At 42.0% G+C, this 27,986-nt stretch overlaps 1 protein-coding gene and 1 long non-coding RNA gene across 3 annotated transcripts in view; one reads left to right on the top strand and one right to left on the bottom strand.

Moving 5' to 3' along the window:
• Positions 1–26,478, top strand: part of LOC138830963 (uncharacterized) — a 43,078-nt gene extending 16,600 nt beyond the window's left edge. Inside the window, exons 5-6 of the long non-coding RNA XR_011373092.1 lie at positions 17–158; positions 25,672–26,478. This is a non-coding gene — a long non-coding RNA (uncharacterized lncRNA). The remainder of the gene's footprint in view (positions 1–16; positions 159–25,671) is intronic.
• Positions 144–27,950, bottom strand: LOC138830956 (leucine-rich repeat-containing protein 37A2-like). 2 transcript variants are annotated; one of them, XM_070027945.1, is made up of 14 exons: positions 26,382–27,950; positions 23,472–23,543; positions 22,486–22,557; positions 20,067–20,138; positions 19,206–19,286; positions 16,257–16,328; positions 13,473–13,547; positions 9,492–9,610; positions 5,918–7,578; positions 5,598–5,702; positions 2,029–2,075; positions 779–830; positions 560–702; positions 145–454 (listed from the first exon to the last, which is right to left on the bottom strand). In XM_070027945.1, the coding sequence occupies exons 1-14, from the start codon at positions 27,530–27,532 to the stop codon at positions 295–297; spliced, it is 3,882 nt and encodes a 1,293-aa protein (XP_069884046.1). In that variant the 5' UTR covers positions 27,533–27,950; the 3' UTR covers positions 145–294. The 2 variants fall into 2 exon arrangements, with proteins under 2 accessions (XP_069884047.1, XP_069884046.1); XM_070027946.1 differs by lacking the exon at positions 16,257–16,328 and having other exon boundaries at positions 144–454.
• Positions 27,951–27,986: the final 36 nt, after the last annotated feature.

Below are 27,986 nucleotides of genomic sequence, written 5' to 3'. Positions count from 1 at the left end.
TTCTCTTGTTCCCCAGAAGCCGATTACACTGAGAGAATGCAGGCAGGATGTCCTCTTTGGAAGCCACCTATACCTTCTGCAAGCATGACTGCCATGACACAGCCCTAGCCACAGTCCTGCCGCTCCTGCCTGTGGCCCTGTTATCTGCACACATATATGTAAGTACCACCCATGGAAATGGTTATGAATTGTATACAATTTAATCTGAGGAAACAGTATGCCAAAATGTTAGCATATGTTAGAAATTAGGTGTGGAATAAACAATGCGAGAGTCCAAGTGTAAAAGTCTCAGACTTATGAGGCACGCATAGCACCGCAACACCCAGGATCGCCGGTGGTCTCACTTTCAGCAGGTGGAGGAGGAGGAGGAGGAGGAGGAGGAGGAGGTGGTGATGAGGCTGGTGGTGGTGGTGATGATGATGGTGGAATTTCTATGATGATGTCACTGGGATCTCTGTGAAAGGAACAATGCCAGGCTTTCAGTTTTGAAGGAAGCAACTAGACTTTTCCTTGTCTCCCCCTGTTAGCTAGGAATGTTGAATTGCCCCCAACCATTTACCCTTTTCTCTTCTTAAGCAAACTCTCTTCCTCCTCGGAAGAGTCCCTGTCATGTAGCTTGTTGGCCATGTTTTTCTTGCGTGTGGCACTGAGAGGTCTGTACATATCCCTCAGCCATACTGGTTGCCATAAGGAGAAGCCCTCCTAGGAAAGACAAGGAGAAATATTAATTCTACATTCGCTTCCCTTTTCCGGCCACAGAACTAATTCCTTAACTTGCCTGATTTGTAGTTTCTGATGAGCATTTCCTTCGCAGAAATCCAAAAAAGTTCCTTGGGGGGAAGAGGAAGCAAAGAATGACTCCTGCCATTTTCCATATCTCTCACAGTGTACATATCAGATCTTACTGACAGAAACCCCCATACTTTGGTTCATAATCACAATGAGCAAAGGCTATCCTAACCTGGGGCTTGAAAACAATTCCATGCATGCATGCAGAAGTTGCAAGAGCTCCCCAGGTCTGTCCCAAAAGTCTACAATGCTTCTAGGGAGACCTTGGCCTGCAGCATAGGTGGATTGTCAGCCCCACTTACGCTGCACAGAAACAACTGCTCAACCATTCTGCGCAGAAGCATTTGATCTCTCTAGAGCCTTTCACTTCAGTCCTCTTTGGACTAAGTCTCCCATGTGTCAGTTGTTGGGGAGAAGGAGAGATACCTCTGTTCTCTTAGCTGTTTTAACTGTTTTCTACATAAGCTGAATCATAGCAAGCACAAGTTGTGTAGTTTAGACATTTTCATCTCTGAAAGGCTGTCATGATGAATGATTTATGAAATCAATTTAAAGGACATGACTAGCACTTAAAGGCAAGTTATCATTTCTGAATGCAAGCAGAACAGGAAAAATCAGTTTGTGGTTCTTGAGACTGTGGATGTCTGCATTACATGTGTGTCCTGGTTAAATGTGTACCCATGTAATAAGGGAAAAGAACCCTTTTCTCCTAAACCTCCTGAGCAGTGTGACCCTGCTGCAAGACATTTCCCCTTTCTCTTCTCCTTTCTTTATTACAAAAGCAATGATAAATTAGCATCTGAGGTCTCTCTTACCTAAAAGATATGGAGGAGAGTGGGGATGAAAAGGTACCCAGCAGGATGAGGAGTTTTCTCATCACTGACAGGAAGGACCCCTACATCCCCCCTTCCACCAGACCTATACCCCAACACCCCACGGATTTCTTACACTGTCTCTGGAGGTCTACTACTAGCAGGAGCAGACACAGCTGAAACCTCTCAGTCTCCCACCCTCATTCACTGAGGGTGACAGAGAACTATCCATGCCAGTACTGGCTACCTCTGCCTCTGCTGAGGAACTTCTTTTGCTGGAGCCAGGTAAGACCTCTGGGAAGGAAGAGTTCTCTCTACCTTGGGTAGTGCCCCTCCCCACTGTAAGGCTAGGGGATAGAAACAGATGAGTTCTAGGGCCCCTACAGTTCTCAGATCTTCACTGGAAGATTTACAGACTCCCATTTACCTTGAGGACTCTCTACTTTCTGCTGCTGCTGCTCTGTGGGAATAAATCTGTTTGGGAAGAAAACACAATCATGATTTTCCACCAGTATTAGTACTTGTTCCTTCCTTAATTTATCTCTTCTCTGCCCAGGAGGTATCTTTGACTCCAAGAATTTTATCCTAGGGCTGGGAAGGTGGGTCAGTGGTAGAGCGCTTAAGTTGTATGCCTGAGGCCCTGAGTTCGACTCCTCAGCACCACATGAGCAAAAAGAAAAAAGCCAGAAGTGGCGCTGTGGCTCAAGTGGTAGAGTGCTAGCCTTGAGCTGAAGAGCTGAGGGACAGCACCCAGGCCCAGAGTTCAGGCCCCATGACTGGACCAAAAAAAAAAAAAAGAATTTTATCCTATAATAGATTGTGTTCTCTGCCACAGTACTTGGCTGAGGGTCTTGTCTAAAGCTAGAACAACATATGCTATTCAGTATTTTAGATAATATCCAACAGAAAAATCTCCATGGTATCTCCTAACACAGTAAAGAAAATGCCCTTCACTGATCACAATCTTTACTGAAGACCAAAACAACACTATTGTTATCAAATCAAAGACAAGATTACTGTCTTTATTACAAGTATTACTATCATAAATGAGGCACATCTATTGAAGAGGTCCCAACGAATGTAAAAAGACATAAATGGAGCATAAATGTTGGAAAGGAAGGAACTAAACTAATTTTCTTTGTATGTGAAATGCCTAACAGAGCCAGGCACCGTGTCTTACATGTATAATCCTAGCTACTTGGGAGGTTGGGATCTGAGCACCATGATTCAAAGCCAGCCTGGGCAGAAAATTAACCACCAGTAGAGCTGCATCTCAAAGTGGTAGAATGCTAATGTTGAGCAAGAGAGCTCAAGGATGGCACCCAAGACATGAGTGCAAGCCCCACAGCTGACAAAAAGAAAAAACCCAAAAACTTATTTGTGAGGTAGAAATCAGAGGACTGTGGCCCTAGGACAGATTCTAGCTGAAAAGCATAATCAAAAAGACTGGGGGCATGGATGAAGTAGTAGGGGGATGCCTAGCAAATCTAAAGCTCTAAGTTCAAACTCCATTAACATAAAAAAACATTTAGCAGAGTGCCAGATGCCAGTGGCTCATACTTATAATCCTAGTTGCTCAGGAGGCTGAGATCTGAGGATCACATTTCAAAGCCAGACTGGGCAGGAAAGTCCATGAGACTTTTTCTCCAATTAAACACCAGAAAACCGGAAGTAGCACTATGGCTTAAGTAGTAGAGTGCTAGCCTTGAGCTGAAGAGCTCAGGGACAGCACCCAGGCCTAGAGTTCAAGCCCCAGGACTGACCCCCCCCTACACACAAAATCCCCACAACTTCTAACAGGTTCTCTTTTGGAAGAGAAAGTATGAAAGAAGAGTGATCTGGTATTTGGAAAAGAAGATGTAAGAGCAGAAGATTGATTGTCTTACCTTTGAAATATTTACTTATTTATTTGCCAGTCCTGGGGTTGTGAACGGAGGGCCTGAGCACTGTTCCAGGGCTTTTTTGGCTCAAGGCTAGCACTCTACCACTTGAGCCATAGTGCCACTTCTGACTTTTTCTGTTTATGTGGTACTGGGGAATCAAACCAAGGGCTTCATGCATGCTAAGCCAGCAGTCTACCACTAAGCCACATTCCCAGACAAACTTTACACAAAAGAAGCATTATGAAGCTACTAGGACTAACAGTTATTAATTAATAGCTGGCACGGTTGGTGCAGGAAAGACAGTTAGATCAAGGGAAGAGCTCAATATGGTATTTTAGGCCTGTAAAAAATGAATGAACCATTTAATATGAACTGTTTTATGACAACTCCATATTCATGTAAGGTGAAAAAAAATCTCTATCTCAACCATACCAAAACATGAACAAATTCCATATGGAGTAAAGCTATAAATAGTAACACAAGCTTAGGAAAGTATTACAACCGTCTTTATTCCATGAGGTAACAAAGACCGCTTCATCCAGAGCACATACCATAAACTAAAATGCAAGGGTGGGGGGTCTGCCATAGGTTGTATTGGAAACTAGAAAAATGCACATGCTCTTCTGAGTCCTGGCCCCTCCACTGGATTGTTGTCTCTTTCTTATTTTGACAAATTCTCTTTTACATTAACTATGTTAGTCTTTTCAATTGTTTGTGATGGTTTACATAGTGTTTTGATGTTTGAAGTATTTCCTGGTATTATTTTCTCTAAGGAGGCAAAACAGAACAGAGCTAATAAGGACTGCAGACTTTATCATCAGGGGAATTTGTGTTTCTATCGTTGGTTTTGCCACTGGGACCTGAAATTGATCTCCTCCAACTGTGGAAGAGAATGGATGAGATCTTCCTCCCAGGTCTTTTATAAGGGTTAGATTAGACAATCTACAATTAGTATCCCCACATGTACCAAAAGTTTCTGCTTAAGGGATCAGGCAGAGAAAGCTCTCTTTTGATTGTGTACAGAGTGTACATTGTCTCCTAATGCTTTTATAATTTCTCTCTCGTCCTCTCTTTTTACGTTTACTGAAAATATATACTTCTTTAGGTGAGAAATAGGAATCATTTCTCACTTAACACTCCCTCTCCTAAAAAAAGCTTGGTAGCTTTATCACTTTGTTTATTTTCTCCCATGAATTAGAATATTGAAAGGTGACATTTCAAATTTTGTAGGCTAGAAGTATAGCTCAGGAGTAGAGTACAAGGTCAGCTGGTGTAACATTCAAACACCGATCCTTAGCACAATGTCTCATCTCCATCTTTGATCATGACTTTCAATGGCAAAGGAAACACTGCATTTTCCCCTCTACTCACGGAGCTTATCTAAGTAAGCAGAGAAAATAATGAAAATATATAAATATAAAGAAAACATTGGACTATACATAAAAATTAAAGGCAATACAGGAGTTTATAAGAAATTTCTAGATAGGGCTAGGAAGGTGGCTCAGTGGTAGAGCGCTTGCCTTGCATGCCTGAGGCCCTGGGTTCGATTCCTCAGCACCACATAAGCAAAAAGAAAAAAGCCAGAAGTGGCGCTGTGGCTCAAGTGGTAGAGCGCTAGCCTTGAGCTGTAGAGCTGAGGGACAGCGCCCAGGCCCAGAGTTCAGGCCCCATGACTGGACCCCCCCCCCCCCGCCAAAAAGAAGAAATTTCTAGATAAACAATGAGGCACTAGGAGATTCAGTTGGCCTGCCTGTTCAATGGCCAGTGATCAATTACTAATGGCCTTTGCACACTGATCCTAGGGTGGTCCCCAACTAGTTGGCATCAAATTCAACTCTTACTAACAAGAGACCTCACTACTTATTGTAGGAGCAGTCACACCTTGTTACCACAGGACTGAAAATGATCAAGACTGTTCCATAGGGAAATCACTATGCACTGTTAAAGAATTCCCATCTGGAGAGTGGGAAACGGCTTTGGCTACAGAAAACAAGATATAATCTGGAAACGTGCATGAATGGTGGTCCTTACCTTAATGAGACAGAAAATTAAAATCATTACTACTACAGAAACAAGATATAATCTGGAAATGTGTATGAATGGTGGTTCTTACCTCAATGAGACAGAAAATTATAATCAAAATCATTACTACTATAGTCACAGATATTGCCAAGATGATTTTGTTGTTATAGCCATATCCCGGAACTTCTTGTGTTAACTAGGAAAAACAAAAACCAAATGGAAAAATTAATGTATTCTATGTCTTACTATTTTGCAATTTCTCTATACTTATTCTGTGTGTTGGGTCCACTCTTATAAAGGAGAAGAGTAGGGAGCACTTTCCTGGTCACATGACTTTGGAATGGACTAAAGCCCAGGTCTTCCTCCTTCAAGGTGTATCTAAAGGATGGGGGAAATCAGGGCTTGCCTCACCTCAATTGGTTCCTTCTGTTCACCTGGAGCTTCATTGATGTAGTTATCTGTTTTCCATTGGTCCATATCCCACTCAGCTCTTGACATCTTGGCTTCTTGCTGTTCACCGAGAAGCTTCATCAGCAGGCCCGTTTTGGAGATTAGTTTGGAACAGGCCATTTGCACATCAGTCTCAGAGCAGTCAATTTTTAAGGTCCGGATAACATGAGACAGGAGTCTTCTCACATCATTATTAGGAATGAGGGGCCTCAGCTGCTGGTTTAACTGCAATTCAAAATGATCGCCAAAGGATGGAAATTGGGCATGGGTGATTGGAGCCTTCACAGGTGAATCAGGGCCTATGTTGAGGTGTTCCCATTGTGCCTCATCCTTGCTTTCTATTGGCAGCATTAGCTTGGATTCAGTCACAGTGGGTCCTGGAGCAGCAAGATTTTCCTGAATTCCTTCTGGCACAGGGTCGTTTTGTGCAGGAGTATTTCCTACCACAGCATTTGCTACAATCTGGTGTCTTATAGGAGTGCTCTCTACAGAAGGCTTTGAAGGAGCATAGACTTCTGAAAAAGAGTTCTCCCTAGAACTCAGCTCTCCCCATGATGAAAAGTCCCCTCCTGAAGAGGAATGGATGAGGCTCCTTACTGCAGAAAATGGAGGTCTGTTTACAAGCAGTCGTCTAAAGCGAGAAGTTTTCTTTCTGAACTTTTGACTCATTTTGGCCCTGGGTATTCTGGGGTCCACATGAGAATGGTATGTTTTCTGGGAATAGATGACTGGATTAGAAGCCTCCATGCTTTTAACTCTAGAATTTGCTTCTTCTAAAATAAACATGCTGTCAGCTAAGTCTTTGTCTTTATTTGCGTCCTCACGTAGGGGTTTTACAACGGTGGATAAGGAGGCCTTTCCCCCTGAGTCTTGTTTCCGGAAAGAAGCGGCTACTGCCTTAAGTTTCTTTATGAATGAGGGCTTTGTGGGCAAGGAGTTTCCCGCAATTTTCTTGGGCTCCTGAGCCCCATGAAGCAGCTCCAGCTCACTTGTTGGAGGTGTCCTAAGCCTTTTTTTACGAGTACTCTCCCTAAGGTTCTGGGCAGTCTGTCTCATCCAGGAGCTTTGTTTACTCACTTCCTTGAAGTGTCTTTTCTGTTTGCCTTTTGGCTCCTTGAGGACTCCATTGAGCCCCAGCAGTCTTTCCTCTGCACTCTCCATTTCTCTCCAGATGCCTTCCTGTGGTTCAACACTTGGCACTTTTTTGGGAAAGATTTGCCGTTTAAGTTTAGGACCTAAATGTTGAGGTTGTATTGATGCTTCCTCTTTCTTTTTAACATTATAATATATAATTGAGGGAATCCCTGTATTGGCTGTATTGATGGAGGTATCTCCATTTTGCACATTTGAGAGAAGAAGTTTAATGAATGGTAATTCTGTAGACTGTATATTTCCTATATTTCCCTGTGTGAAATAGGCCAATATGTATCTTAGTGCAGTAAAAAGATCACTCCCCTCAGTAATTTCTGGCTGTTCATTTGTGAGTCCTGAGAAGGTAATGTGATTTTTGTTGGAATATTCTCTTTCTGGTTCAATCATGAGTTCGGTGCTGGTATTCTTCTTCCGGGATTTTAACACCTTCATGAATGTTCCTTCTGGGTTCTCTATGGATGCTTCTTCAACTGTCAGAAAGGAAGGGACTGCGTTGATAGGGGAAGACTGATAGCTTCTTAGCACTCCCCCACCTCACAGCCCCAGGGAATACATTAGGGGTCAGCAAAGATTTGAGTGTCAATAGAGGGGAAAAATAAGCCCAAACTTAAGCCCATGAAATGGCAACAGCAAACAGAAAAAGACAAGCCTGAACAAAGTAATTACCTACTTGGAATACCTGAGGACCTAATTTGTGTGAAATATAGGAACTCTACCACACCAGAAACCATGACAAAGGATGGTCCTCAGGATAGCCAGGGCAGAGGCTAACCCAGAGGTCCATCTCCTTTTAACAACAGGTCCTCAACTGGACTTCTTTCCCACCTACCTTCCCAGTACTTTCACTTGAGCTCTGATTCTATATGTCCTGCTTCCCTAATAGTAGACGCTACAATTTGGACATGGGGTTGGGGTATGTTAAGCAATTTTCAGTTATCCTGGTTGTATGTTAATGCACAATCAGTAAGAAATCAATAGAGTAATAGCAATTCTGCATAAATATGACTTGGTGTTCTAAAACATGCAAAAGAAAATCCTACATTTTTGTTGTGCGTTACTGGGATTTGAACTCATGACTTTGTGCTTGCTAGTTTGGGAGTCATTCAGCCACTGGAGTCCCACACCTGTTCCTTTTTGCTTTAGGTACTGTTTGGTTAGGGTTTTCTGGTTTTATTTGCTCAAGCTGGTCTCTTAACATCAATTCTCCTGTTTATAGCTTTCCTCTTAGGATCAGGGACATATACCACCACAGTTGTCTTACTGGTTGAGATGGAGTCTTGCCAAATGTTTTCCCAGGCTTACTTGGAACCATGATCTCCCTTATCTCTCCCTTCTGAGTAGCTGTGGTTATTGGCATAAATTACAGCATGGAGCTGAAAAAGCTCCTTTTTACTTCAAACTGTCCAGTATTACTTGGGAAGCATCCAAAGAATCAGAGAACATGAACACTTATTAGTGTTTCATCCACTGCCTAGGAGAATTAAAGTTCTTTTCTTGGTAGCAAGGTTGGTCACAGAAGGAGGTTAGATGGTGGCAAAGAGGAACTTTGGCTTCTGGTAAGTCCAGATTCGAGGGTTCAAGACTTGGACATGAGGCTATAGTACTTGACTTCTCTGAACTAATTTCCCTCAGCTATAAAAGATGAAAAAATCCTTGCTTGCCTATCACTGATAGAGAAGGAAATAATGGTATTAATGAAAAATTGTTTTGATAACTAAGCAACATGGTAGCAGAGTGTTATTACATACTTTTTGCCCTACATCACTAGTGGAAACCTATATTCAAATCTGTCATGTTTTGGAAGTCACAAAGTTAAATCTAGTAATGTACAGGGAAAAATGCTTCAAAACAAAGGGATATTCTGTGGGTAGGAAAGCTTGAGATTGAAGCAAGTTCAGAGTTGGACAGTCTAGACCTGGAAGAGGCCTTTGATTGGTTATGAAAGCTAGGTAACAACTGGTGGGTAGAAAATTGGAAATTCACAGGCTCCAAATAAGACAACATCACTTCTACTGTTTAAGAAAACAAAGCAGAACCTAGCTGCACTTGTCACAGAGATAAAGAATACTTGAGACAAAGAATCTTACAGTCTACTTTGCACCATCTGAATAAAATTATTATTGGAAGGCAGAGTACCAAGCAGAGACCACAGTACATGCAACGTGGCCCTTGATAATCTCCTTCTTGCATTCCCTTCTCTTGGTTCTTATGCATATGGGCAATTACATGATTGAATTATACAATAACTCCTGAAAACAGGACTTTCATCAAGAGAACAGTTCAGAAATGTAGAGAGATTAGCTCTGGATAAATGAATAAAAAGAAAGCAATTATTAATTTACAAATCATCACCAGGGAGAAGTAAAAATGCAAACAGACTCACGGCAGTGTGTGTTGTTTGTCAGCAAGTCACTGTCACAATGTAGCTTGACTGTCTTGCAGATAACCTCAATATTGTTTTTAAATTGGCAGAGGCAGCTGGCCATATTGTGAGGCAAGACCCTATAAATGGAAATGTTGAGAATTAAGTTAATGGAGAAGGGGTTAGGGTGTGGTAGAAGAGCCAATGAAACGCCATTAACTCCATTGATCCCCTTCTTGGTTTGAGCTTTCTTTTCTTTTTTTATTTTTTATGTTTATAGTTAATGTAACTTTTGCATTTAGGCTTCTATATTGTTATGATAAAATGGTGTATAGAGAGGTTACTGTTAGGAAATGGAGGAGAAGGGATAAGGCATAGGCTGGACTCAGTCGCCAACAGGCGAGGACTGTTTATTGTCAGCGATGGTCACAGACCTTCTTGTGGGATTGGAGGTTGTGTGAGGGGGTAAATTGACATCACGTTTGTAGGGGCCTGAGCAAGGAGTCAGAGGTTAATGAAAAATCCATTAGGACTAGGGAGTTGGGTGCTTTTCGGGTGGGCCCACAATGGAATGTTTACAGCTGAGCTTAGGTGGATTGCCCTCCCTGCACATCAAGCAGGTCTGTGCATACCAGGGGTTTTGCCTGTGTCTGATTGTGCCTGGAACAATAGGGTTGAGGTCAATCCTTCATATTCCATCTTCAGATACATAAAATGATTGGACCATGAGGGGAGAGGCATGTCCTTCCATTACAATTACATTAGTCAGAAATGAGTACATTCTTATTGGGCAGTATCGACCCTTTCCTCACTCTCTTCCAGTTTTTCCCTCTGCCTCTACCCACTGGTGGTATAGTTCATTTCCAACATAATGGCTAATGTGTACAACTGCTGCATTTGCTCACCCAATAACTCTTTTCACTTGTTCAGAAAAGAGCTGTTGAGGAACATGGCCTGAACAGTTGAAGAGGAACCCTTTGGTAAACTTCTGCTCTTTAATGTTTGAAAAGGAACAGGAAGGAAGATTGAGGGGCGCAGTAGAAGGTTAAGCATAGGAGTGATGTGGTTCTGACTCAAACTGAGGTAATAGATTAGAACCAAGAGGCCTAGATTTGTAGTTTATCTCAGAAGCATTTCCTATCACTTCAAAGGCCTCTGGGTGGTGAGTGCAAAAGAAGGAAGAAGACTTCTAAGAAGAGTTTGCAAAGCTCCCAAACTCACAATTCCCTGCCTCAATTTTTTTCCCTTCTGTTTCTCTCTTCCTTCATTTCTTCTTTCCTTCTTTCCTTCCTTCTTTCCTTCCTTCCTTCCTTTCTTCCTTTTCCCTTTCTTCCCTTTCTTTCTTCTTTCTTTCTTTCTTGCCTTGGTTATAGGCCTTGAACTCTGGGCCTCAGAGGTGTCCCTGAGTGCTTCAGCTCAATGCTAGTGCTCTACTATTTAGAGCAGCAATGCCGTTTCCGGTTTCCTGGTGGTTAATTGGAGATAAGAGTCTCAAAGACTCTCCTGTCTGGGTTGGCCTTGAACTAAGAGAGCCTCAGATCTTGTCCTCGTGAGAAGATAGAATTATAGACATGAGCCCTGGTACCCGGCAACTGCCTCAATTTCTGTTCCAAGTGGTAAATATTAGAAATTACACACGGCATCAAAACAGCTTAGATACTCCATATTATCTGCTTAGAAAGGAAAGGATCAGGGCTAGGAAGGTGGCTCAGTGGTAGAGCGCTTGCCTGGCATGCTCCAGGCCCTGAGTTCGATTCCTTAGCACCACATAAGCAGAAAAAAAAGAAGCCAGAAGTAGCACTGTGGCTCAAGTGCTAGAGTGCTAGCCTTGAGCTGAAGAGCTGAGGGACAGTGCCATGGCCCAGAGTTAAAGTCCCACAACCAAACCCCCCCCCCAAAAAAAAAAACCCAGAAAAGAAAGGATCATATTGGCTAGAGACAATCTGAGCATATACAAGAGTGAAAAGGCAGGAGGCTTGTGGCTCATACCTATAATCCAAGCTACTTAGGAGGCTGAGATCTCAGCATCAAGGTTCGAAGCCAGTCTGGATAGGAAAGTCTATAAGACTCTCATCTCTACACACTAAAAAATGTAGAAGTGGAGCTATGGCTCAAGTAGTAGAGCACCAGCCTTGAGAAAAAATTTTAAAAAGCTCTAGACTTGTGCCTCTCTAGTGAGTTTAAAGACCCAGGATTGGGACTCATACACATGTCAACACACACACACACACACACACACACACACACAGAATAAAGAAAGCTAGGTATGTAGCTCAATAATACAGTGCTTGCCTGCCACATTTGAGAGACTAGCTTTGGTCCTTGCAGTGCATATACAAACAATTGATAATAGGCCTGGAGAGAGTGACTGAACTACAGACATGCTCAAAAAGAATTGTACTCATGACTCATTCCTGATTCATGTAACTGTACCCTTTGTGTATCAATTCTACAATAACAATAAAAAACTGGAAAAAAATAATAGGGTACAAATAATGTGAAGAATCCACTATTCCATTGTGATACTTAAATACGTAAAAAGATAGGGAGCTCTCCTGTAATGTAGTAATGCAAGGTGGTCAATGAGGAGGAATGATACAATTAGAAAATTAGCTGGGCACCAGTAGCTCACCCCTATAATCCTAGCTACTCTGAAGACTGAGACCTGAAACTCATGGTTGGAAGTCATGCTGGGCAGGAAAGTTCATGACACTCTTGTTTCCAATTAAGTACCAAAACACCAGGAGCTGTGGTTCAAATGGTAGAGCTAGAGCACTAGTCATGAGTACAAAAGCTCAGGCACAGTACCCAGGCCCTGAGTTCAAGCCCCAGGACTGGCATGAAAAGAAATCATTTTGTGACTATCAGCAATAATCATGACATGACAGGACAGTATTAGACAAGAGTCTTTTGCTCCCCATATCTGGGAACACTGACAACACTCCATCTTGTGGGTTGGCTTCTTACTTGGGACCAGTTAGATTATATTAGCTATGTTCAAACAGCCTGCAGCCAGGCTTGGAAAAGGAGAAACCCATAAGTTATCAATGTGTTCTGTGATCCCTAGCCAGTGTCCACTAGGCTGGCAGCCACAACACATAGCCATAGAGAAGGAAGAATTGGCCTTCTGCCCAGGGAGAGCAACTTCATTGCTAAAGGGCCATTTCAGAAAATATATGCTCTAGCTTCTGCTGGTAGAGAGCCTTGATTGCTGAGCGGTCACTTTACACTGACTACTGGCAAAGAGATCACAAAGATGAGCCTGGAAGTTAAGGATTTGAGAAGGCTGGGACACCCAGTCTGGGCCCAGGTCACAGACTACTCTCAGAGGTGAACAGAGAGGAAGAGTTTGAGCTCAGGATTTAACAGTTGACAACAACTTCATTCTCAAAAGCCATTTCTGAAAACAAAGGATTTAGGGTCCTCTGGTAAATAGCTTAGACTATAGAGTATCAGTTTATATTGATGCCTAGAGCAAAGAGCATATCTAACAAGGTAGAATTGGGGAGTGAGCCCAAGAAACTCAGATTAGAGAATACAGTAGTCTGACTTTAGGGATTTCTGAGTCACTTGGTTGTACAGTTTTGGCAGAGGAAAATGGAAATAGGAGGATTGAGGGAGACATGGAGCAATTACAGATGCATCCACTGCCAGTGGAACAAGCTAAGGGTTTTGTGATGTGACAGAAGCCAAACCCAAAAGGCTATACATTCTATGATTCATTTATAGGATGCTCTAGAAAAGATAGACCTGTAGGGCCAGAAGTAAGATTGGAGGTTTCCAGGGGGAGGAGGAGGAGGAGTGGATTGACTGCAAAGGGCCTGATGGCCTTTTGTGGGTGATGGGAATGTGGTAGTGGTTACAGCTATGCAAACTCATCAAACTGTATACTTAAAAAAGTGTAAAGTTAAGTGCATGAAAATGTCACTGCAATAACCAGAACTCAGAAAGTAATAAAACAAACCTGAAAAAGTGATACAAATCTAAAAACAGTTAACTTACAGTTTTTCCAACGAAAGGGTCAACATGAGGATATTCTCTACTGTCATAAGTTGCACTTGTGTTGATCCCATATCTCTGAAGGAGAAAGCCAGACATTCATGATAAACCCCAACTCAAAGATTGTGTTCTTACAAAGCAGATGTCCCACTACAGATAAATTGTGGTACCTATATACAAAGGAATATCACACAGCCATTAGAAAGAACAAAATAATGGCATTCGCAGGGAGATGGATGGAATAGAACAATCATGATAAGACAAGATTGGAGAGTCTCCCTAATATGCAGATGTTAAATTCAAAACACAATCAGATATGAAAAAGTAAACAGGACTCAAGACACAAAGGACCTCTTCTTAATCTGTCCCATCATTTTTAGATGACTCTGTGTTCTGGACCCCACATATGATATATACATGTGCACATCTGAGGGAAGCTAGGAGGAGGGCACAGAATCAGAGGGAAATGGGTGAAAAAATACAGCAGCCCTCCTTCCACGCCTCACCCCCGCCCCGCATTGAAGAAAGTGAACTAAGCAACTCAAGGGCAGAGATGGGAGGGAGGGAATAATAGAGAAAGAGAGAACAGCTTACACTAAGCAAGAGAAAAAAATGTACATATCAACCTGATTTGGAATGAAATAGTTGTACCTTAGCTTTAATAAGCTTTATAGACCATGATGATGACAATTTGCATTGTGAAGGTTAAAATGTGTTTCTGACTTTAGCTAAGTATCATTATCCCACAATACTGTGAAATTTATGTAATCACTTAATCTCAATAAAGAAGTTAAAAAAAAAAAGTGTTCTTAAAAAAGATCCCTCATGGCCGGGCGCTGGTGGCTCACGCTTGTAATCCTAGCTACTCAGGAGGCTGAGATCTGAGGATCGCGGTTCAAAGCCAGCCGGGGCAGGAGAGACCATGAGACTCCTATCTCCAATAAACCACCAGAAAACTGGAAGTGGCGCTGTAGCTCAAGTGGTAGAGCGCTAGCCTTGAGCTGAAGAGCTGAGGGACAGCGCCCAGGCCCAGAGTTCAAGCCCCACCGCCGACCAAAAAAAAAAAAGATCCCTCATGGGGCTGGGAAGTTGGCTCAGTGCTAGAGCACTTGCCTTGCATGCTCGAGGCCCTGGGTTCGATTCCTCATCACCACATAAGAAAAAAAGCCGGAAGTGTTACTGTGGCTCAAGTGGTAAAGTGCTAGCCTTGAGCTGAAGAGCTGAGGGACAGCGCCCAGGCCCAGAGTTCAGGCCCCACGATCGGTCCCCCCCACCAAAAAAAAAAATAAAAATTTACTTAAAAACAACAGAATATACATTCTTTAAAAAAAAAAAAAAAAGATCCCTCACGGTTCACAACGCTGTGGAACATATTTTTTAAATGTGAATTAAAATATGAACCTATTGGAAATTATTCATTTCAGTGGTGATACTGGTTTTGGTTGGGAGATTCTAAATGTGCTATTGTTTTGACTGTTTTAGAGTCACATTTTATTCTGATTAGAATTTTTATTAAGATGTTGAATCTTTTGTTTTTTTGAAGCTAGTTTGTTATAACATATTGTGCATAATCATGTGAATGTGTAGACTTACATTTACTGCTAAGAAAACACATTTAAAATAATATTAAATCCAGTATTAGCTGCCTACTGCACACACTTACTACAGAAATCCATGTTACATTTACCACACTAAAGTTTGTTTTGAAAGAATCACCCTCATTGTTGAAAGTAACTGTATTCTTACGGTGTGAATATTAGTGTTCCAATAAGCATGTGATTATATTGAGGTGGTGGTAGTGGGAAGGTAATCTTGATTTCATTGGGAATCTTAGGTTTTCGTAAATTTATTGGAAAAATAGTTTTTCCTGTATTGCTGAAGTTTCTTTTTGGTAAGTAGTAGCTTTCTAGAAGAAAAAGCATGCAGGAGAACTTGAGGTGTTCATACATTAACTCACTGACCAGCAGTGTATTGATGCATACTGTGTATCTTTGCAATGAACAATATGGACACTGATCAGTTTTCACTCACAGGTAAAATACTTCAAAGTAAGAAAAAAAATCCTTGAAGAGCATGAGTCAGCTCGAGTGTCACTGAAAATAATTGACAGTGTTCTTTCTCATTGAAAAGACTTAGGTTATTCTTTTTTACATCATCAAATTAAGGATCTTGCTGTGTTTTAGAATCAATTATCTTTTTTTTTCTTACCATTATGTTAGGCAATCTCAAAATACATTCACTATCCCTTTACTTTTGTTTCTTTTCATAAAACAATGTACCAATTATTCCTCTTTGCCTTCTGGGAAAAGTGAGGGTGCTACAAGTGTTCATCCTTCGGACTGTTCTGTCCTTTATAAATACTTTCTTAGTTCTTTCCTTTACCAAGAGCATTTCATTCAATTCCCTATTAACTAAAAGTATGACTCTCAAGCTGAGTGCTGGTGGCCCATGCCTATAATCTGAGTTACTTAGAAGCTGAGATCTGAGAATCAGGGTTGGAAGCCAGCCTGGGCAGGAAATTGTGTGAGACTACTATCTTCACTAAACTACAAAATAATAACAATAACAAAAAACATCTGGAAGTGGAGCTGCGGGTCACATTGTAGAGTGATAGCCTTGAGCAAAAACAGCTCTGGGACAGCCCTGAGTTCAAGCCCTAGAATCAGCACCAGAAAAGAAAATAAAAATGACTTTCTTAGGCTCACTGAAAACTATTTAACCTTTGAAGAAACTAATCAAGAATAACAGAAATGATCTCAAGATTTGTAAGATTTTTGAAATACTTACAGATACTTTAATGCAGGCAATTTAAAAAGATAGGAATCTTCAACAGTTGTTAGAGGATTATGATTGAGAACTCTGAAAAATGCAATGGAATTAAAATTATCAACATTTTCTATATGTATCAGTCTCCAGAAAAAGTATATATTCATTTCTTTGGTCGACACTTGTAGATTTAAAAAAATCATTGCCTTTACTTTCCTTTGGAAACTGCCCAGAATTCTAGAAAAGAGTTTAGAGAAGAGAAAGGGTATAGAAACATCTAGAAAAGGCTTTGGATAATGGAGACCAAGCCAGGACTCTAATTCAAACCCAAACACATCCTGCATACCTACAGTTATTAATAGAAAAGTGATGCTACTGAACTGGGAGAAAGCAATAGGATATTTCAGAAACAGCAGCTTAATTTGCCCTCAAAATGTAGCATGACAGAAACTCTCAGTTGTGGGGTAAATAATTCAATATGGGTAAGGCCTGCTTTTTTCTCTTTTTTTTCTTCTCTTATTGTCACTTGGTGCTCATGACCAGCTAGCATGGGAAAGTGCTTTAACTCAATGAGGGATAGATTCTCTACTTTGTAAACAACAGCTTCTAAAATCATGGAGTGAGGGCTGGGAAGGTTGCTCAGTGGTAGAGCGCTTGCCTTGCATGCATGAGGCCTGGGTTCAATTCCTCAGCACCACATAAGCAAAAAGAAAAAAGCTAGAAGTGGCACTGTGGCACAAGTGGTAGAGTGCTAGCCTTGAGCTGAAGAGCTGAGGGACAGTGCCCAGACCCAGAGTTCAGGACCCACGACCGGACCGAAAAAATAAAATAAAATAAAATCATGGAGTGAGCACTGTGAGAACCAATGAAGTGATTAAAGGACGTTTTGTGTGTGTGTGTGTGTGTGTGTGTGTGTGTGTGTGTGTGTGTGTGTGTGTGTGTGTGTGTGTGTGTGTCTGTGTCTGTGTCTGTGTCTGTGTCTGTGTCTGTGTCTGTGTCTGTGTCTGTGTCTCTGTGTGTGTGTGTCTCTTTGGGCTTAAACTCAGGGCCTGGGATCTTTTGCTCCAGCACTATCAGCCATAGTTCCACTTCCAATTTTCTGGTGGTTAACTGGAGGTGAGGGTCTCATGTCTCATGGACTTTCTTGCCCTGGCTGGCTTTGAACTGTAATCCTTAGGTCTTAGCCTCCCGAGTAGCTAGGATTACAAGGTATGTGCTATCAGCTTCTGGCTAAAAAGATGGCTTAAAATAAGTCATTCAAAGCAGACACTGGTGGCTCACACCTGTAGTCCTAGCTACTCAGGCTGATATCTGAGGATTGAGATTCAAGCCAGCACAGGCAACCAAATCTTAGATTCCAGCCACATCTCAATCCTCCACCAACACCAAACACCTTCTAGAAACCTGAATTTCCGGATCCACAAGTAGCCTTTCACAGCGACAAGTTTAGAGGAGAATTTCACCTTGAGTCATAATTTCCTTTGGAACATTTTGAACCACACAGTCTTTTTCTTTTTGAGGTAGAATTTTGACATGTAGCCCAGAGTGACCTGGGACTATAGGTCCCCTGCCTATACCTCTTGAGTGCTGGATTACAGCTGTATGTCACCACATCTGGCAAACAGCACACCATTTTAACTGAAAGGAAATAAAAACCCATATTTTTTGTTGAAAGTAGTCAGGAAAGAAAATGCATAGAATCAGTCTAGAGCAATGTATTTTCTTTTTGAATGTATAGCTTTTTCTATACCTCAGAGGTTCCTATTGCCCAAGGTAATTGACAATTTCAGAGGTACATACTTGAAAAATAACATTTTGACTGACTGAGAGAAGTGCCCTGTGTCACCCTGAGAAGAAACTGACACTGAGAAGTCAGCCACCCTTTTACTTCCAGGAAGACTTGGTGATCAGTGTTGTTCTTTGCAGCTCTGCCTCACTGACATGTGAGCAGTTAGGCAGTCACTCTGCAGTGGAGAAGCAACGAATGTTAACCTCACATTGATCAGAGCAGCCATTGGCTCCCATGACAGAGCTAATTTCAAGGTTACATGCTTGATGTTTTCTGTTTTCCTGGCCAAAGATCTGAAGTAAGGGCACAGAACCTGGTGCTTGTGTGACTAGTCATATGAGTCTCGTAGCCTTTGTTCCCTCATTTGAAGAAAAAAAATGATATCACTTTTGGGTATCTACCCAGAATATCAGAAGTCAGCATATGGTAAAGACACTTGTACTATTCACAGTAGCCAAGTTATGGAAACAGCACAGATGCCCTTCAACCGATGAGCTGGATTCAAGACAATGTGGTAACGATATACAATGAGATCTTACTCATCCATTAGAAAGAATCAGATTGTGTCATTTGCGGGGAAATGGATGAACCTAAATCAAAATTGTGTTAAGTGAAGTAAGCCAGGCTCAGGGAGACAAAGCACACAAGTTTTCTCTCATATGTGGAAGCTAGATCTAAAATACAACTAGGCATGATAACACGTACAGGACTGACTAAAAGAGGGTAGCATAACTCCTCTGCCCAACTAAAGTACTGCTCATCAAAAATACTAGAAGTGAAACGCAAACAAGTATTCTTTTGCTTTTTGTGGGGGCCGGGGGAGAAGTACAGGAATTGATGGAGGAAAGGTGAGCAAATGCCATCATTGTATTCAATGTGCACAATGTGAAAAGTAAACTATGTAACTTGTGGGTGGGGATTGGAGCAGGAAATTGGGGGAGAATGAAGGAAGGGGTGACATTGTCAAGAAGCCCTGTCCCCATAACCTGACATGGAACTGCAACCCCCTTAGTATAACTACTTAATAGTAACAATGAAAATACTTCTAAAAAATGAATGTATCCTAAAGACATACATCTGAGAGTTCACATAGTCATTACACCCAGCTCACTCTTAAGGATATTAGGTTTTCAAAATGTAAATAGGTTTTATTGAACATGTTTATCATCTATACCACTTACATCTGGTGTAAAAACGGCAACCCATGCCATGCCTGGAATGTTCCAAAGCTCACTTCTGTGATTAAATTGCAACCGAGATTTCTAAAAAACAAACAATAAAAACCATAAGCCAAAAAAGAAGGAAAAAAGACATCTTTTTCAGAACTTTATCAGCTCACACTGAGTCTAATTTACATATAATGAAACAATTCTGTTACTTCCCTGTGCTTTAAAGAAATCTTCCTGTGGACCATCCTGGCTTGTGATTTCTGCTTTCATATTTACACATGCAGTGTCAAGGGACCCTCATTGATGGACAACAGGTTTTTGTATGTCCGCTCATTTTGGGCTGCACAGTTCTTTGCTGTGGAGCCTTGTCCCGTCCATTGTAGGATGCAACCAGGACATCAGCATCCCTCTAGACATGTCTGCCCACTACATGCACATAGCATATCCACAGTGGCTAAATGACTTCTGGGTACAGGCCATTCATTGGCTGAGAACAACTGCTTTGTAATGATTCTGTCTGACCTATAATGATTCTCACACTCATCTTTGCTAGTCTAAAAGAATTTCATTTATATATATATATATACATATAGTAACTTTTCACTAGCAAAATTTAATTCTATTTCAAAAGGAGCTGATAGATGTGAAGTAATGACTTCTTTGGGGTGTGAGAGGTCGAGCCTTGGAGCTTGGACTCAGGGCCTGAGCACTGTCCCTTGAGCACTCTACCACATGAGCCACTGCACCACTTCTGCTTTTACTGTTCATGTGGTACTGAGGAATCGAACCCCAGGATTCATGCATGCTAGGCAAGCACTCTAGCACTGAGCCACATTCCCAGCCTGAGATAATGAAGTTCTATTTGCAACTTACACGAACTTTAGGAAAGGCAATGATTCAAATGTCCGTCTTTCAATTGACTGTATTTTATTGCAGGACAAATCTCTAGAAAAAGAAAGAGGAAAATATTATACTCAGAATCTATTAGATATCTATTGAGGATGATTAAATAGTAGACTTTAACACATATAATCTTGAACACATAACAATTATTTCTAAATTATAAAGCTTTGGATTTTAACTTTCTTTATCAAGTAAGTCTGGGCACACCTAACAGTTACACCTATTCATCATGATCATCTGATCAATGAAACATGTAATTATAGATACTGATGGATTTTGGATAATCTTTCAAGAGAGCAGAACAACGAACAGGTAATATTTTGTATTCTCATCAAATTAAGCTCAAGGTTGTAAGCTCTGTATATAATATATACTGTAAGGTTCTATATATTTATATATAACGTATATTTATATACAATGTGTAAGATAGTCATTGCATATCTGTTATATGTATAGCCTATAGGGCTGTACTAGGGCTTGAACACAGGGCCTTGCACTGTTGCTAGGCTTTTTCTCTTAGAAGCTCATGCCCTATGACTAGAACCATACGTCCACATTGAGCTCTTTGCTGGCAATACACCTTTTCTGCACTTCTGCTGCACTGTTGCTTGACCTTTTAAGCCCATGACTTCTTAGAGGGTAGATCCCTGCCTTACTCATCTTTGTTTGCTCCAATCTAGACACAGCCAATTTATCTCCTTTTTTATTGGTGAATGATGATATATAGGGTAGTGTGATATAAATAGCTTGCAATGCATTTCATGGTAGGAGAAGCAAAGGGATGATTTCATGGAGAGTTTTCTCATTTGTTTCCTTCCAACCATGTTTGGAGTTTGAGAGCCCAGGTGGCAGAAAGGCCACAAAGAGTCAGTAGAAAACTAGGCATCATATGCTGGGAATGTGGCTTAGTGATAGTCCTTGCCTAGCATGCATGAAGCCCTGGGTTCCATTCCTCAGTACCACACAAACAGAAAAAGCCACAAGTGGTACTGTGGCTCAAGTGGTAGAGTGCTAGCCTTGAGCAAAAGAAGCTCAGAGGAGACAGTGCCCAGGCACTGAGTTCAAGCCCCAGGACTGGGGAAAAACAAACAACAACAATGACAAAAACTAGTCATCACCTTAGAACCTAGCAGGGTTGATAATTCAAAGAATATTTTTTGTGTTATGCAAATCACTTGATACTCTCTTCTATTTTTAAACAAATTAACTTGAAAATAGCTCATTACGGTAGGAGCCTGATTAATGGAAACATTCATAAGCTTAATGAGAATGGATCTTTGGACCCCATGGACAAAGCATAAAAATGAGGCGAAACATATATATATGTTTTTGGTGTCAGTGCTGAGGTTTGAACTTAGGCCTTGGATGCTGTCCCTTGCTCTACCACTAGAGTTGCACTTTCCCTTCTGATTTTGTCCTGGAAGAAGAGATGCATGCGTGCACCCAAGTGCCCGTGCACTGGTGCTGGGGCTGAATCCAGTGCCTGCTGCTGTCCCTGAGATAAATTTTCTCAAGGCTAGTGCTCTACCACTTGAACCACAGTACCACTTCTAGTTTTCTGGTGGTTAATAAGAGTCTACTGGACTTTTTGTGTGTGTGTGTGTGTCCGGTCATGGGGCCTGAACTCTGGGCCTGGGCACTGTCCCTCAGCTCTTCAGCGCAACACTAGCGCTCTACCACTTGAGTCACAGTGCCACTTTCGGCTTTTTTTCTTTTTGCTTATGTGGTGCTGAGGAATTGAACCCAGGGCCTCAGGCATGCAAGGCAAGCGCTCTACCACTGAGCTACCTTTTCAGCCCCGTCTACTGGACTTTTTTGCCCCAGTTGGCTTGAAATTGGGATCCACAGATCTCAGCCTCCTGAGTAGCTAGAACTAGATGCATGAATCATCTGTGCCTGGCCAGGCTGTACTTTTTCTTTTTTCTTTTTGCCAGTCCTGGGGCTTGAACTCAGGACTTGGGCACTTGGGCACTGTCCCTGATCTTTTGCTCACGGCTAGCATTACCACTTGAACCGTAGCACCACTTCCAGCTTTTTCTGTTTATGTGGTACTGAGGAATTGAGCCCTGAGGTCTGAGGGCTTCATGCATGCTAGGCAAGCACTCTGACACTAAGCCACATGCCCAGCCCCAGACTGTGTATTTTTAAGAAAACATTTTTATGAGTATCAGGAATTGTTGAGGTCTTAGTACCATTTTTCTCAGTAAGGACAGTTTTTCCCTGTCTATATGTTATCTGTATAATTAATCTCATAATGAATAGTAAGTACTTATTGCTAGAGATGAGGTGAGATAGACACATTCTTACCTAGCTGCAGAATTGATTGCTGGAAGGGATTTCAATAATCTGAATAATTTATACATAAGTACAAATAAACTTAGTAACTTACAAATATTCAAGAGATAGGAGTCCTTCAAATGAATCCTTATGTAATTCAGTGAGGCGATTTTCACTGAGAATTCTGGAAGAATTGGGAAATATATTGAATAGAGAGATACATTATGGCAAAAGAAAGGCTGTCATTTTCTGTTGCCTAGAGTGTATGGTGGCACACCTTTTTTGAGGCCAATTGACATTTCATGTATATCATAGTGTTCATAATAAAATCCTACTTCTAGATTATTCTGCTGAATGATTTGTCTAGATTCACAAAGAAGTAGGTATGGGGTTGTTCACTGTAGCCTTGAATGCAACAAGCTAACTGGGAATTCTCTAAATATTATGGGAAATAGGAAATACAGCACAAGGCATCCAAACTATGGAATGTTTTGCAAACACTTAAAGAAATAGGATAATCCTCTATGTTAAGATTAATAGCATATGTTATGAAATGTAAAAATCAACTTGCAGTATGTTACCATTAGTATAAAATGTAAAAACCCAGTAAGAAAATGATACCACAAACCTATTCTACTATATGTAAAAAGTACAGTAAATACATATGCAAATATAGGAAAATAGTGCACAATTGCCTGGGAAAACATCTTTCTACTATACTCTTGTTTCAAGTATAGTTTTCATTCTGTTATTAACATCAGTTTTATCCTATAAGAATCTAAGCGTCCGTCCCTTGTATAATAGAGAATGATTTCAACTTGCCACATACTTAGTTCAAAGTGGGTCCATGAAACTTTACTTTGCATTGATAGTTGAAAGGCCTCATCCTGCATGCAAGACAAGCACTCTGCCCCTTAACAATACCCCGAGTACCCATAAGCTTGATGTTCAAATACTTGCAGAATTTCAGTCAGGAGAGGTTGATTAGGATATATATGGAAGGGGAATGGCTTTTCTCAAAGGTACTCCCTTCAAGATTCTGGACCAAGGAGGGTCTTACAGTAGTGTCATATTCATGTTTGAAGAGAATATACTCACAGTTTCTCAGTCCAACGGTATGATGCCCATATATTTTCTTCAATATAAGAAATTTCATTTCCTTTGAAATTTCTATGGAGAAACAGTTTATATCGAGGAATAAATAGGAAAAGATTAGAGGAAGAAAAAGTCATTGCAACCTCATGAGGCATAATCAAATACAGGGAAAAACCCCAAATATTTCTACTTTCTGAAGCTATGAGTTTCCCACAGTTTGTACACCAAAGAAAAAAAGTGGGTCCACTGGCAGGAAAGAAGAGGCTCCTCAACAGAAGCTCTTAATTTCCTGTCTGTCCAATCAATCTCGTGCATGTCTAGTTCCAATTACCCTGGATGTAATTTTCCTGAATCATTTGTGTTTAAACTGACTTCTAAATCAATAAGAAAATGGTGACAGAAGAAGGGACAGATGTATATTGTTGGAAAACAGGAATAAAAACCTCTCTGTCAGGTAGTACCAAAGCTGTGCTTAAATGCCATTAAGAAGGATGAAGCCTTAGAAGGAAGTATATCTTGGAAAGGTAAGGAATAATAGAAATTAGAGGAGTTACTATGTTGATGGGGGAAGAGCTCAGAGACATGTTTCATACAGGGAAAAACATGATTCATTGAGACAAGAGTTAAGTTTTATTACCTCATCAGGAAAAAAAAATGCCAAAGACAGACATCAGAAAGAAGGATGTGTGTGAAAATGGTAAGAGGTTTAATGTTATTGGAAGTATGGCATGTAAGATGGAGTAATAAACAGGATAGGGAAGAACTGTATGCTTTTAGATTTTATTCTCTATATATCTATAAATTGTGTATGTGTGTGTGCATGCCCATGCACACAGGCACGCACTAGGGATTGAACACAGAATCTTGTGTATACAAGTCTCTGTTACTAAGCTTGGTCATCAGCCCTTGGTTTTTGAGACAAGAGCTGGTAAAAACAAGACTGGCATTGAACTCTCCTCTCACTCTCCCTTCTCTCTTCTCTCTTTATCACTCCGTCCCTCCCTCCCTCTCTCTCCCTCTCTTACTTCCTCTCCCCCCTCTCTCTACAGTGTGTGTATTAAGCATGTGTACTGCAAAACTGGTTTCTGTTATTTTTTTTGGAAGCTGGAATGTACATATGAAAACACATGTGAGCAGATGCTGGAGGCTCATGCCTGTAATCCTAGCTACCCAGCGGACTGAGACCTGAGGATTACCATTCAATGCCAGCCTGGGAAGGAAACCCTGCAAGATTCTTATCTCCAGCTGGGCGCTGGTGGCTCACGCCTGTAATCCTAGCTACTCAGGAGGCTGAGATCTGAGGATCGCGGTTCAAAGCCAGCCCGGGCAAGAAAGACCATGAGACTCCTATCTCCAATAAACCACCAGAAAACCGGAAGTGGTGCTGTAGCTCAAGTGGTAGAGCGCTCACCTTGAGCTGAAGAGCTGAGGGACAGCGCCCAGGCCCAGAGTTCAAGCCCCACGACCGACAAAAAAAAAAAAAAAAAGATTCTTATCTCCAATTAGCCACCAGAAAACCAGAAGTGGCTCTTTGGCTCCAAGTATTAGAGCACTAGCCTTGAGCAAAGAGCTCAGGGATAGGGCCCGGCCCTGAGTTCACTCCCCATTGTCAACCAAAACAGAAAATAGAAAAGAAAAACTAAGGCTAATACTGATTGAAAAATATTTTTTTCTGATTCTGTTTGGCCTTTGACTTAGGGTCTGGGTCCTGTCTCTAAGCTTTTCTTGCTTAAGGATAGTATTCTATCACTTCTGGCTTGTTGGTAGTTAATTTGAAATAAGAGCCTCACAACCCTTCCAACTGGGACTGGCTTTGAATCATAATCCTCAGATCTGAACTTGTTCAGTAGTGAATTACAGGTGTGAGCCACCATTGCTTGGCAAAAGCACATGTTTACTAGAAGCTACTGAGATACCTTAATCAATCCTTAGTCTTTGCTATAACTCTCCTGCTCAGTTCATATATGCTTAGTCTGGTAGTGAAGTAGAGAAGATTTAAGTCTGCTCATCTGCCTAGTAGACTTTTCCATTCAACTGCAAGACCAAACTGAACTCCTTTCTCATGAACTGGTTTTCCTTTTTGACTACTCTGTTTCTATCACTGTCAGGTTCATTCATTCAGGACAGAAAGTATAGAGTCCTGTTTGGTACACTCATGCGAACATTTTGTCAGTCAGTGATTTTTCTCTGTTGTTCTTTTTAGAGAATGCTACAATTTTGCATTTGCATCAGAACTTCTGTGACTCGGAATCTTCTTGGAAGCAGACAAAGGGCAGCCTCAAATAAAAGCTTGGCAAATGGATACAATAGGAAGATGAGAACAAGGAAAATGAAGAAGTGAAAAGTTTAAAAGCCAGCCAGGCATGGGTGGCTCATGCCTGTAATCCTAGTCCTTAGGAGGCTGAAATGTGAGGCTCTCAGTTTGAAGCCAGCTGGGCAAAAGTACACGAGATTCTTATCTCCACTAACCACTAGAAAACTGGAAGTGATGCTGTTGCTTGACCTTGTAAAATGCTAGTCTTGAGCAAAAGAGCTTAGAGACAGTACCCAGGTGTCCTGAGTTCAATCCGCTCAACCAACCTAAAAAATAAGAAAAGAAAGCCAGGAGGCACATGCCTCCAATCCTAACTACTCTGAGGATCTTGGTTTAAAGCCAGCTGAGACTCGTATCTCCAATAAACCATCAGAAAATGGAAGTGACACTGTGGCTCAAGTAGTAGAGGGTTTGCCTTGAGCTGAAAAGCTCAGAGACAGTGGCCAGGCCCTGAGTTCAAGCCCCACAACCAATCTAAAAAATTAAGAAAACAGTAAAAGTCAACATTACTCAATACTGGATTGGAGAGAGGACGAAGAAATTTAGAAAAAGAATGTCAGGCAGAATGCCCAGCACAAAGGAGGTAGGGGGATACTTGCAAGACAGTGAAAAGTTGCTTCTTGGGGTCCATATCTGGCACAGGAACGTGGCGGAGCCTCTGCCCTGGGCTGAGATCCACACATGACAGTGTCTGGTTTTGGCAGTGACAGAGATCACATAAGTTGATGCTTGAAGGGGCATTCTGCTCTGTTTGCACAGCTAAAGCATTTTCTGTGATGGTGGTTGTTGGAAATTGAGTCAATGGTTTAACTGTGCCTTGAGTCAAGGTTGAAACCTGAGTTTGCAACCTGTATGGATGTCCAAGTGTCACTTCACTGTGCTTTGGAGTAGTAGTAGTAGTAGTAGTAGTCTCTATAAATTGTGACACTGGGTGATATCCTGTTGTTGGAGGTTTAGCCACAGCCTCTAACTGTGGCCTACGTGTAGGCTGAGTTTTCATTGTATTAGGCCAATTTGAGGGCTTAGGCAGAGGCTGAGTTGAGGCCTTCTGCCACAGCTGAGTTGGGGTCTTCAGCCAAGGCATGCTTCCGGTCTTCTGCTTAGGCTGAGTTACAGTCTTCCACAGAGGTTTATTTGGCGTCTCGTGTAGGGGCTGAGTTGTGGTATCCTGCTGTGACTGAGTTGGGGTGTTCTGCAGAGGCTGAGTTGGGACCTCCTGTACAGGCTGAGTTGGAGTCTCCCTGCGATTTTTTATTTGGGTCTCCTGAAGATGGTGAGTGGGAATCTCCTGCAGAGGTTGAGTTGGTGTATCCTGCAGAAACCGAGGTAGGGTCACCTGCAGATGCAGAGGTGTGCTCTCCTGCAGATGCTGAGGTGTGCTCTCCTGCAGATGCAGAGGTGTGCTCGCCTGCAGATGCTGAGGTGAGGTCTCCTGTATATGCAGAGTTGAGGTCTCCTGCAGATGCTGAGGTGAGGTCTCCTGTATATGCCGAGTTGTGGTCTCCTGCAGACTTTGAGGTGTGGTCTCCTGCAGATGCAGAGGTGTGGTCTCCTGCAGATGCAGAGGTGTGGTCTCCTGCAGATGCTGAGGTGTGGTCTCTTGCAGATGCAGTGTTGAGGTCTCCTGCAGATGCAGAGGTGTGCTCTCCTGCAGATGCTGAGGTGTGCTCTCTTGCAGATGCTGAGGTATGCTCTCCTGCAGATGCAGAGGTGTGGTCTCCTGCAGATGCAGAGGTGTGGTCTCCTGCATATGCTGAGGTGTGGTCTCCTGTATATGCAGTGTTGAGGTCTCCTGCAGATGCAGAGGTGTGGTCTCCTGCAGATGCAGAGGTGTGGTCTCCTGCAGATGCTGAGGTGTGGTCTCCTGCAGATGCTGAGGTGTGGTCTCTTTCAGATGCAATGTTGAGGTCTCCTGCAGATGCTGAGGTGTGGTCTCTTGCAGATGCAGTGTTGAGGTCTCCTGCAGATGCAGAGGTGTGGTCTCCTGCAGATGCTGAGGTGTGGTCTCTTGCAGATGCAGTGTTGAGGTCTCCTGCAGATGCAGAGGTGTGCTCTCCTGCAGATGCTGAGGTGTGCTCTCTTGCAGATGCTGAGGTGTGCTCTCCTGCAGATGCAGAGGTGTGGTCTCCTGCAGATGCAGAGGTGTGGTCTCCTGCAGATGCTGAGGTGAGGTCTCCTGTATATGCAGAGTTGAGTTCTCCTGC

Source organism: Dipodomys merriami, unplaced genomic scaffold (genome assembly GCF_024711535.1).
Source record: "Dipodomys merriami isolate MVZ:Mamm:240054 unplaced genomic scaffold, mDipMer1.0.p SCAF_19, whole genome shotgun sequence".
NCBI classification, from domain to species: domain Eukaryota; kingdom Metazoa; phylum Chordata; class Mammalia; order Rodentia; family Heteromyidae; genus Dipodomys; species Dipodomys merriami.
Note: the sequence above shows the minus strand (reverse complement) of the source record. Positions and strands in the feature narration are given on the sequence as shown.